This window comes from Heteronotia binoei, chromosome 14, assembly GCF_032191835.1.
Source record: "Heteronotia binoei isolate CCM8104 ecotype False Entrance Well chromosome 14, APGP_CSIRO_Hbin_v1, whole genome shotgun sequence".
NCBI lineage: Eukaryota > Metazoa > Chordata > Lepidosauria > Squamata > Gekkonidae > Heteronotia > Heteronotia binoei.
The window spans coordinates 12597730-12610099 of record NC_083236.1 but is presented as its reverse complement, the minus strand read 5'-3'; the positions used below and the strand labels follow the sequence as shown (position 1 = coordinate 12610099).

The window sequence follows — 12370 nt, the reverse complement described above, 5'->3', positions numbered from 1 at the left end:
ACTGGACATACATACAAAAGCTGCTTAAACTTTGTTGCATTCTGTATGCTAACGCAGGTTAGAGGCGTCAAAGGAGTCTTTTTGGCCAATCAAAAAATTGATGGGAAAGTGACCACTCTTATAACGTTCAACAAGGGTCGTGATTGGGACTTCCTCATTCCTCCGGCTGCTGATATGAATGGTAAACCTACCCACTGCAGGCCAGTAAGCATTCCTTTTATTTCTTCTGAAAGGCAGATGTCCAAAAGATTTTTAAATGGTTGCAGCAGGATATTACAGAATTTTTTCATGGTTAAAACCAAAAATTGTATCCAGAAATTGATGAGAAACCACCTGAGGAGGCAGTAAAATAACAGAATCCAACTTTTCTTGGTACCACTTTAGACTCTGAAACTACAATCCTAAACAAAATTACACCCTTCTAAGTCCTGGTTTGTGTTTCATAATTAGATTCTGCTGCAGTTTGCCTTTCATGCTGTAAAGTAGGGGCTTTCTTACATTCTCATTTTCCTCTCTTGTGTGTTCCTCTTCTTGTTGTTGTTGTTTTTTTTTGGGGGGGGGGGTCCGTTTCACATGGTTTTGACTCCCTCTGGTGGCCATTTTGATATTACATCGGTTTATGTCCAGCATATCTCTATGCAGATTTAAACTGCAGATTTTTATGCCAAAGATAAAATATAAAATCAACCATTAGAGGGAACAAAACACTTGTGGAACAGGAAAAAACAACAACCCTGATGCAACAGGAACACACAAGCAAAGAAAATGAAAATGTGGAAAAGTTCTTAGTTTCTTTTTTGGCTCTTGTACTATACTGATTTGGAAACCATCGTTTGTTGATACCTGCTAACACACTTGTAGCAGACTTAAGACCTTATTATAACCAGTAGTCTTGAATAGGGATGCCAAGCCCCCAGTCCAGGAGGTTCCCAACGTGCCAGCCCAGTGTGGGCCAGCAGGGGGAACCTCCGCCTATGTGGCTGGCTCAGTGACGTCACCCGGAAGTGACGTCATCAAAATGGTGTCGCGCATGTGGGGCTGCTCTAGCCATTTAGGAGGAAAAACTCTACAGGAAACAGGGGCTTGGCAACCCGAGTGTTGAAGCTGGTGGGGTGTTTCCTCAAGTCTGTCCTCAGACTCCAGGCCTTGAATTCAGCAGGAGCTCAAAGGAGCACAGCTCCTGAACCTTTCTGACAGTTCCCCCTCCTCCTCCTCACCTTGTCCATTGAATACTAGGTGCAGCTGCATAACAATCCCTGGATGAGCTCCACCACCTATTTTTCTACAAAACAACCCCTGACCGTTACAATTGGTTAGTGGGGGCTAAACAGCCTACTTGTGTGGGACAGACAACCACCGAATAGGTGGAAAGTGTTATTAACTCGCTAATATTTGTTGGCATAGACATCTTATTGGTCGTATAAAGCAACAAAACTGTCCCAGTTATTTGAATGGCTTGATTTCTGTTCCGTTATATAAGATGGCCAAATACCGTAAGAGCTATCTGCACAGGCTACCTTAGCTGAGAATTCTGAAAGAGCTACATTGACAGAGAATTTTGAAAGTAGGTGTTGGAGATAATTGATGTTTCCATAACAGTAACTTTTTCTTGCATCAGTATTCGCCATTGAGTCAGATGAATAATTGCTTTGGCAGGTATAGCTCATTCATTCTAGGGAGTTATGTATGCTGAGCCATTATATATGTAAATTGCATGCTGATACTTCATTTACATAATGGTGAGGCATTACTTGAAGTAGGCTTCAACCTCACCATCATTCATTTTAGAAGTACTTCTTGCATATCTGTACAAAAACGTCCCTGAGCCACCTGTTAATTTTTCCTTCCTCTTCTACTATACATGACTGGTCACTTCTGCACACAGATGCTTTAACCACAAAGTGTCAGGGAGTGAGGTTATATATAATTCTAAAAGCTACTCAATGTTTCAGGCTCACACTCTGTTCAACAGGCAAAAGCCCCACCTAGCTTCTCTCCGCTGCCTACCAGGAAAGGTGTCGGCAAGCACTACGGGGCTCACAGTCGCCCCGTTGGAGGGCCTTGATTTACATTGTTCTGCAGTAGGCTTTGTGTGTGTGCAGTGCCACAGTATATGTGAGCATTTTATCCTCTGAGCCAATGATGGGATGTTTACAAGTGGGAAGCTGCAAGGACTTGCTGCTGAGAATCCCATTAAAGTGGAGGTCTGTCTGTCCCACTTCGGCCTGGAATAATTCAGCCACAAGCAGAGAGTCATTGAGGGCAAGTGCTTTGAACTTTTAGGCGTCTCCAGGGACAGACACCACTGCATGGGAAGGATGCAAAATACTTGGGTTGCTATTCACTACTATTACCAGGGAGATGTTTTTCTTCTTACTGGCAAACTGGGTGGTAATTTAGACCCTGGATGCCATGCAAGTCCCACCACCAAGTTAGCTAAGGACATTTTTATTGGGGTGAGAGCCCACCCTCATCCAGCAGGGTGTCTGTCCTGAGATAGCTGTAGAAAACTTCTGTTTTGACGCCATTGTGCCACCACTGAGGAGACACTGCTGAATGGCACAGTTGTCTGAACACAACAGGAATAAAGGGGTCCCATTTTTGCAGGATAATTTACCGGTATCTTGTTTGCTTGTTTATTAAAAGATGTATACCCTATTTTTCCTTGGGGTTCTTTGCCAGTGTTATAACATTAATTTGGAGGGAAATAAAACTCTGCTTAGGATGGTATCAAGACCTAAGTGTGGTGGGAACAATTCTAACCAGGGTAATGGTTGATGTAAAGAAATTATTAGCTGTATTAAGTTCATTTGAGCACCCAGAGGACAGTTCTTTTGGCATATGAGGTGGCAAAGGCATAAGAACATAAGAGAAGCCATGTTGGATCAGTCCCATCCAGTCCAACACTCTGTGTCACACCGTGGCCAAAAAACCACAGGTGCCATCAAGAGGCCCATCAGTGGCCAGGACACTAGAAGTCCTCCCACTTCTGCCCTCTCCCCCCAAGCACCAAGAATACAGAGCATCACTTGCCCCAGACAGAGAGTTCCATCAATACCCTGTGGCTAATAGCCACTGATGGACTTCTGCTCCACATGTTGATCCAATCCTCTCTTGAAGTTGCCACCACCTCCTGTGGCAGTGAATTCCACGTGTTAATTACCCTTTGGGTGAAGAAATATTTCCTTTTATCCATTCTAAGCCAACTGCTCAGGAATTTAATTGAGTATCCCCAAGTTCTTGTATTGTGAGAAAGGGAGAAAAGTACTTCTTTCTTTGCCTTCTCTATCCCATGAATAATCTTGTAAAGTCACCCCTCAGTAGATGCTTCTCCAAGCTAAAGAGCCCCAAGTGTTTTAACCCTTCTTCATAGGGAAAGTGTTCTATCCCTTTAATCGTTCTACTTGCCCTTTTCTGCACTTTTTCCAATGCTATAGTATCTTTTTTGAGGAGTGGTGACCAGAATTGTCTTTCAGCCCAATCTTCTGATAATGCCCACTTGGATTATAAGCATCATGATAATTTCATAGGTTGGAAGAGGAAATTAAAATTATGGGATGTCTAAGCGTGGTCATTGGATATATGGGACACATATGAGAGCGTTCAGGGTAGGAAGAATGGAACTATGGACCGGATTCTGTATTAGATGGGTTTGGCGAGTGCTCCAAAAGAGTCTTGAAATATCTTTCCCATTGTGATTAAATGGGTGGTGGCGATGGTGTTGAGACCGTGCCCCCCCCCCCCCAACAGTCTTGCATGTCAGTTTTGGTTTCACAGTAATGCAGCCAAGGGTGGGTAGGTCAGCATTCAGCTTTTTCAAAACCACCCAAACTTCTCAGTGGAGACGTTCTTGCAGATGCTTGACCAGGGGTCCTCAGCTTGGTGCCTGCCGAGTGGTTTTAGATGGTGGGCAGGGCCGGGAGCAGCTTCTGATTGGCGAGTTGATTGGCTGTGCATATTTTTTAAAACGTTGCTTTGGCAGCTGCTGCCAGCACAGCAGAAGGATCTCCACTGTGTCAGCCATTTTGTGGCTGGCTGCACCTCCTGCAGCAGTTGCTCTGTGGCAGTTGTTTGTGGCCCCACCCACCACACTGTCAGAATCCCGGAGGTGCCCACATGCTGAGAAAGGCTGAGGACTCCCGTGCCTGACTATAACATGCCTCGTAGTGTCTGCCACGTCGCACAAACAGCATCACTTCACAGTGTGGTAGTAATCTGCCATCACCCTGCTCTTTCCACATGAGAGCTGTCATTGACTCCCTCCACCCTCCCATGGCTGTTTTAACACAGTGAGGCATTCCTGTCATTCCGCTCAAAACAAAGACTTCTCTTTGTAATCTTTGTAGCCTGACTGCCACCTTCACCTTCATCTCCGCTGGCCAGACAATCCCTACGTGTCAGGAATGGTCCATACCAAGGACACAGCACCAGGACTCATAATGGGGGCAGGTAAACAACCATGCTCTGTTTTCTGGGGTTTATTGATATTGTATATCAAGTACAATATATTTGTAGTTTTCCCCCATCCCATAATCAGGTTCTAATTAACTCTTTACTATCTATTGTAATGTGCACACCAGTTCTGAAATGAATGTGAAACGGAGGGACTGTACTCTCTTCCTCTCTCATAGTCTTCACACTCTCACTGGGGAGAGCCACACGGCCCTGACTGTTCTCCCCCACCTCCCCGCCCACAGCTTTAGTCTTGCTGAGATTTAAAGGCACACACACATTCCAAAACACAAGCAGTCTGCAAGCTTTTAAAGATCAAAAAGGAACATCATGGCTATGGGGGGGGGGCTTCCCCTTGCCGGCCAGCTGGCTGGTGGTGGGGAGGAATCTGCAAAACCAGGGGATCCCTGGCCCAGACTTTGGGGGCTGGCAAGCCTAGGTTGGATCCAAGCTGAATTTCCACTGAATCCTTCCTGCTGCTGCAGACCCACTAATTAGCCGGCAAAATATAATCAAAGGAACATGTTCAGCAGACATTTAAGTGATCGTATTGAAAAGAAGGGAGAGTTAATTTGATTGTCCTGGCACTAAGGATATGTGAAGAAGAAAATGATTGGGAATTACAGAAGGATAAATTAAGGATAAACATTAGGAAGTAGGTATAAGAGCAGGTCTGAACAGAAGAAGTTGGGCGGGCATCTAGCAAGGATAATCCACCTTGGATCTGAGTGAAGGTGAGAAAAGTAGGCTGTACAGATAGAGAATAAATTTTTAAAAAGCTTGACAGTGAAAGATAGACCACCCGCTGCATTCAAGTCCCTTTTAAGTCTTACAGTTCTGCAGCACAGCAGAGTTTAAGGCCAACAAAGTTCTACTCAAATTATGAGCTTCTATAGGCACATACACTTCCCCAGATACACTGAAATAGATGTTACCTGTCCATACACAAAGGTAGAGGGTGAGCAGAAAATTAGCATACATCCAATTAAAGATGTTTGGCATATGCAAGGGCCAAACTGGAATAACAATCTTAGTTTATATGGTCACCGTTTGAATGAGTTTCATTCCTGGGGGAAACATAGTACAGGAAATAAATATGTCACAGTCAGAGACTGATGGGCAGATGTATCCTTCTTAATTGTGGAATGCTGGGAGTAATTAACTGAGACCCTGCCGCTATGCTCCATCCATCTCCTCTCAAGCGTGGGGTTCTTCAGCATGGCAGGCTTAAACTCCTTCCACACAATCATTTGGGACTGCTTGGTGCATGAGTGGGATGTGGAGTTGGGATTGCTGAAAACCTAGAGCAGCAGTGGAATCAATTCTAGTCTTAGCAAGGAAGTCTCTCATCTGGGTATGATGATGGACCCAACTCCTGACTTGGAGAGCCCAGACGAGCCAATCTTGTCAGATCTCAGAGGCTTAGAAGGGTCAAGAAATCCCTTGGCACCTGTCGCATCAACCATCACCAGTGGTCTGACCTAGCCTCAGATCGCAAAGCATGGAGGCACACCATCCACCAGGCTGTCTCTTCCTTTGAGAACGCAAGCATAGCTGGTCTTGAGGACAAAAGGAGATTGAGGAAGAATCGCACTGCTACAGCACCAACCCCAAATCAGACTTTTCCCTGCAGCCACTGTGGCTGGACCTGCCTGTCCCGCATTGGTCTTGTCAGCCACCAGCGAGCCTGCAGCAGACGTGGACTACTGCACCCTTCTTAAATCTTTGTTTGCGAAGCCAAGCCGAGAGAGAGAGAAGGGTCAACCATACTTGGAAGGGCGACCTCCAAGGAGCACCATGGCTGTCACACATAGTAAAGAAACAACAAAACCATCTCTGAAATGTCTCTTGCCTTAAAAGAAATAAAGTCTAGCTTGCTACCTAGTGGTGCATAACACTAAAACAGCTAGAACTTCGGGCTGCCAGACACTCATAGGATCTCCTGGTTATAGTGCACACACTGCCATACAGTTGTTGTTGTTGTTGTTGTTGTTATAGACCTGACCACAAACACCCAACTGCCTAGTAACCAGTACCTGTTCTGCCTTCAGGAAATCTGGGTTCCCAGCTTGTTGAGTATAAAGAAGAAATGTATGTAACGTCTGATTGTGGCAAAACCTGGAGACAGGTAAGGGAATAGAGATGGTAATTGATATGAGAAACTTAAGCACAACAGAGAACCGTTTTGTCAGTCGTGTCCATGTACTTAATTAAAAGAGATCCTACCATCCAAAATATCTTCTTGGGCAGGTAGGTTTTTGTACCATGTACAATTCATAAATAGTTTAGATTTTCTTAAATCCATGCCATGTGTTAAATTAAGGGGGAAGAGTTTTCTGTTGCCTGCCAGAGTTAACTAAAAACATGATCAGAATCACTGGGAGCCATTTCAGATGAAAGGGGAGAACTCTGGTTGCATTCAATTGCATGCATATCTGATATTTTTATATAATTTATTTTGATTTTTATGCCTCATGGCAATGTTGCGTACCCCAGGGAGACCTGTTTTTAAAAGGAACTGGGGCTTTTAGCATTGTTTATATTAATTAGTATCCTTTATACTAATCGCTGTACCTGAAGAAGCAGTCACTTGACTAGAGATCTAGGGGGGAAAGGTTAGCAGAAGAATCCTGTGTGCTCTGAAGCTCAGGTGGGAGGGCCAGCATGCCTCATGTTCTACTCCTGGCAGGCCTGCCTTTCTGTATCTGAAACTCAGTGTCAGCAAAAGGTAGTGCGACTAAGTGGTTAGCGAGTCATGCTACATGCAGGAGACCTGGGTTCAAAACTTCAAGCTCCCTGGATGACTGGGGTCTAATCCTGCTCTCCCTCTGTTCAGCCTACTTTATAGAGTAGCTGTGAAGATAAAAATGAGCTTTCTGCGGGGAGGCTGGTGGCAATCAAAGGCAGGGCTTTTTCAGTGGTGGCACCTCACTGTTTGCAGGCCTTCCCCCTTGAGGTTTGCTTAGCGCCTACATTTTTTTTACTCTCCTTCAGACACCCGGCCAAAGTATTTTTATTGCAATGCACTCTACTTTGGGCGACCCTTGAAGAATGTTCAGAAGCTGCAGCTAGTGCAGAGTGATTAGACTGCTGATTGGGGCCTGTTGCTGGGATCACATGATCCCAATCCTAAAGCAGTTATACTGGCTTCTGATCCATTCCCGAGCGTGATTCATGGTGTTGTTTGTGACCTTTAAAAGGCATACATAGCTTGGGACCAGGGTATCTAGGACTATCTTCTTCTGCACATTCCTGCCTGGGAACTAAGATCACAGGGAGAGACCCTCTCGACTGTGTCATTGACCAAAGAAGCTCGTCTTGTGACTGACAGACAGACGGACTGAAGAGGAAAGGCATGCCTTGGGGAAGGGATTTGGGTGGGAGTTCTCCTTGGAGTTGGTGGAGGAGAGGAGCTGGTGAGAACAGATGAGAAAGAATGTAAAGTAAGATGGGGGGGCTATTTGTAGAGTGGCCTGCCCGCTAGGGAACCTTGTGGGGTGCCAGAGGCAAAATTAATAGTTATTGTACAGCCATGTGTGTAGTATAGCCAGGAGAACCTAAGATTGTCTGGCAGCCAGAAGTTCTCTTAGCGCTGTGCACCACTGTGTGGTGAGCCAGACTTGTGAGGGCCAAGATCTGACCAAATCAGGCTAGCCTGAGATATCCAGGTCAGGGCTGCCTTGAAGAGGTGTAGAGCAGTCCCAACCAGCCCTGATAACTGGATCTGCTGTGACAAGCAGAGCCCATGGGGAGTCCCTGGTCCTAATGGGTGGCTTCAGGGAGCCTGGCTGTTTCCCGCCCGCCTTCCCTTTGCTGCCACGCTGGAGTAGAGCTGGGCAGGCAGCAGCTTCCTGCCCTGCCCTGAGGAGAGGGGATTAGGAGGAAGAAGAGGGGGGTGCTACCAACCATGGCTCTGGTAGGAGTGGGGGGTGGGCACTGCTACGACACACCTCCAGCAAGGGGGGCAAGGAGCGTGGGTGCTATCTCCGGGGAGTTTGTGGAGGGGAGGAAGGCAGTGCTCTCATGCTGCCTCTGTTCACTGCCTCATGAGGTGGCAACTCACTGTGGAAGAGACGGGGACGAGGAGGGTGGGTGGCAGCTTCATGCTGCCATGGCGAGGGAAGGACGAGCTGGCCTCGGGTGCCAGAAGTGGTCATGCCAGCCTCGTCTATTTGTCTGTTGCGAACTTCGATACTATTTTGTGTGATAGAATATACTGAATATAGGATGTTCTGTTAAGAGTATACTGAAATCTGCTGTGAGCAGAAATCTGCAAATGACTAAAAATCCACATAAATAAACTTAATGGATTACTAGACAAAATGAATTGATTGAGTAAAATTAATTGAAGTACTTCTGTGTGTAGATATTGTATTTATTTATTTGGTTCAATTTACAAGTCCCTTTCCCAAACCCATCCCTAAAAGCTGCACAGAATGTATGCATTGGAAGGAAATTCATAATAACCCCAGTGCTTTTTGGCTCCGTCTGCATGTTTCAGTATAAGCCTTGTAGTGGAATGGTCAAGCGAATCAATGTAGTAATATGTGAGTTTTGTTCCTCTGGTTTCTAGGTGTTTGAAGAGGAGCATCACATCTTGTACCTGGATCATGGTGGAGTGATTGTGGCCATCAAGGACACTTCTATTCCACTGAAAATACTCAAGTAATTCTAACGTTTAACGTCATATAGCTGCTATCTTGTTGAGGATGAAGTTTATTCCAGCAATTGAAATTAGTTTTTCCCTTCCAAGAAAAAGGAAATTTATAAAGAGTTGTTTTGTTAAGCTAATATTTGCTCAGCATAATATAAAATAGAAATTTGATTATGGTGATGCGATTATAAGCATCAGAGTGCCCATGAATATCATTAAGATCAGAATGCACAAGATAGGTAAGGAGGATGGATTTTTTTCTTAGCCCCCTTCCTCTGGGGCATTGGAGACTGCCAGAAGCAGCTGATGGGTACAGATTGCCTGAGGCTGTCACCTCCAAGGGCTTTTCTACATTCCTGTTTTCCTCGCTTCTAAATTCCTGTTTCTTGGGGGGGGGGGGGTGTTTTCTGTTCCATATGTCTTTTGCTCCCTCTAGTGGTTGATTCAGTATTACACCTGTTTACGTCTAGCATATCTCCCTGCAGGTTTTTATGCCAGACAAAAAATGGTATAATATTTTTTTTATTTTCATTTTTAAAGGGGTTTTTTTTGTATTTTATATTCATGTGGGTGTAAGTGTGGGTGTGCACCTAGAAGTCATGGTGACATTCAGAGAGGTGACTGAATAAAGCCTGCCCCTGCCTCCCAGCTCTGGTATTCTAAGGAGGTCTCCCATCCAAGTACTTGCCAGAGTTGACCCTGCTTAGCTTCTGAAATCTGATGAGATTGGGCTTGCCTGGGCTATCCAGGTGTAATATCCAGGTGTAAACCTGGTATAATATCAAATTGACCACTAGAGGGAGCAAAACACATGTGGAATAGGAAACATCAACAAAGAAACAGGAACTTACATGTGAGGAAATGAGAATGCGGAAAAGCCCATAGATTGTGCTTGTGAATAATTATATTCCTTGGGTAAAGTAGCAGAGGTAGGGTTGTTTTTGTTTCCTTTTGTTCCTGACCTTAGTTGCATAAGTCACATTTTTATTTTAGAAGAAGGAATAAGACCGATTGAAAAGAAAAATACATCGGGCTCTAGAAAGAGGCTCTGCGTGAGTGCCCCCACACCCTTGCTGTCCCCCCCCCCCACAAGTGAAGGCATTCACCCACCCCCTACCTCATGGGGAGATGATTTCTGCTATCTGGAGAGCAGTTGTAATCTGAGTGATCTCCAGCCCTCACCTGAAGATTGGCAACATTGGTTCCCCAGGATTGTACCTAGTGGAGATCCCACTCCTCCTCAAATCCCACCCTCTCCAGGTTGCACCCCTTAAATCTCCAAGAATTTCCTAATCTGGAGTTGAAAACCCTATCTCCTTCCCTTTATCTGCCCCTCTGACTTCAGCTTTCCATCACCTTTCCCCTCCCAGCAGCCTCTACATAGGAAAAGGACAGTATTTCTCCACAGTGAGGGGGAACCAAAGCAGCTTACATCATTCTCCTCTCCTCCCTTTGATCTGCACAACAACCCTGTGAGGTAGGTTAGGCTGGAAGTCTGTTACTGGTCTGAAATCACCCCATCAGCTTCCACAGCAAGAACCTGAGTCTGGCAGACCCTGCTCTGAAGCCTTAATTCCTATGCCCTCCTCAGACTCCACCACAGAATCTCCAGGAATTTTCCACCAACCTGAAACTGGCAGCCATAGTCAGGACTGGCCCCAATGAGTTCTGCCTCAGGGGCCTTTAGTGATACTTTTCAGATCAACAGTCTGTCTCTGATAAGTCAGGGCTTTTGGGGGGGCAGGAACGCACAGGAACACAGTTGTGGCTGGCTTGGCATCAAGGGGGTGGCCTAATATGCAAAGGAGTTCCTGCTGGGCTTTTCCTACAAACATCCCTGTGTTAAACAATGGTGACATCAAAGGGTGTGGCCTGATGTGCAAATTAGTTCCTGCTGAGCTTTTCCTACAAAAAAAGCCCTGGATAAGGTTATTGATGTTAAGCACAGGACTTCAGTCTCTTTCTGTGTCTTGCTTTCCCTCTGTATCGCTCTCTCTATATCTGGTCTGTTGCCACGGACACCATTTTTTCCCCTTTCCAGAGAAGGATAGGGAGGAGTTCTCAGCCAATCAAGGGAAGCCCTTCTCCTCCCTCCCTCAGCCAATTGAGGGAAGGTTTTTTTTCTCTCCTCTGTGAATCAGTGCTACAGACAGCTCAGTCAATGGGAGAATAGGGAGAACCGGTAACTGCCAGAACTAAGGTTGGTTGTCTTTTACTGACAGAATCAGCTTTGCTGGCTAGCAACAGCCACTCATGCAGGAGAGAGGAGTGGAGTCAACCAATGGCATGCAAGTACTCTTGACTGATAGTTTGATGGGACAAAGGTCGATGCACCACAGTCCCACCCAGTCCCAACCAATGAGGGAGTTTAGATTTGCCAAGATGAAAGGGGTTTATTATAAAGGATGATCTGTTTCTTGAGTTCTGGTTTGTCACCAGCCTCTGCTTGGGTGCATTGTGTTCTGGATCACATGGTTTCATCTGCATCAGGTTGAGTCATGGAGAATTCATGGGCAACAGATAGCGATCTGGTAATTAGGCAATCCCTTCTGGCCATCTGATTTTATGTTGGGAGTAGAAAATTTTCATGCTTTTGAGTCACACAACATACTTCAGAAGACGGATAAGGAAACAGCAAGTTTGTCAGTACTGTGTCAGCCCTGTCCGGAGGCTGTGTTTGTGTGACCTAGGTTTTGAGAGAGGGCTCTGCGTTATCCAGCATGCCATTAATGTACCCAGAACTCACCAGGTCCCAGTATAAGCAGAAAGGCAGGTTTCTACTTCAAAGAGTTTGCACTCTAAATTCTGCCAGTAGTGAGGAATAATGAGGAAAAGGATGGCTATTGGGAAACAGAAACACGGTTCTGTCTTACCTTCATTTCAGTTGAAGGGTTAACCTGAAGACCAGTGAAAATGCATGTTTTGAAGGAGGGTTTGTTAAAGAAGAAAAGATAATTTGAGTATGAAGGGGAGACTCAATAATAGTGTTGGAGGACAAAGGTCCCAGGCAGGAACATATTAGGAAATAAATAACACTGGCCAACAACAGAAATTAATAGATTCTTTTGTGTTTGCTGAGCAAATACTAATTTAAAATAACTCTATAGATGTTTATTACAGATTGCCCTGGTGGGGGGGAAACCAGTTACAGAATGTGGAACTGTGCATACTTTAGTCACACCCAGCAGGCAATAATGGGCACATTTTAGCATTTGAAGTACGTAAGAGTCAAGACTCTAGCTAAAGTGGGGTGCACTCCCCTAC

The 12370-nt window shown here is 45.3% G+C and overlaps 1 protein-coding gene across 1 annotated transcript in view; it reads left to right on the top strand.

Annotated features, from left to right (window-relative positions):
* The window catches only part of SORCS2 (sortilin related VPS10 domain containing receptor 2), a 253072-nt gene that overhangs the window by 182021 nt on the left and 58681 nt on the right, over nucleotides 1-12370 (top strand). The window contains exons 10-13 of the mRNA XM_060253784.1: nucleotides 58-204; nucleotides 4347-4449; nucleotides 6504-6580; nucleotides 9026-9117. Coding sequence (XP_060109767.1) covers nucleotides 58-204; nucleotides 4347-4449; nucleotides 6504-6580; nucleotides 9026-9117 — 419 coding nt within the window. The remainder of the gene's footprint in view (nucleotides 1-57; nucleotides 205-4346; nucleotides 4450-6503; nucleotides 6581-9025; nucleotides 9118-12370) is intronic.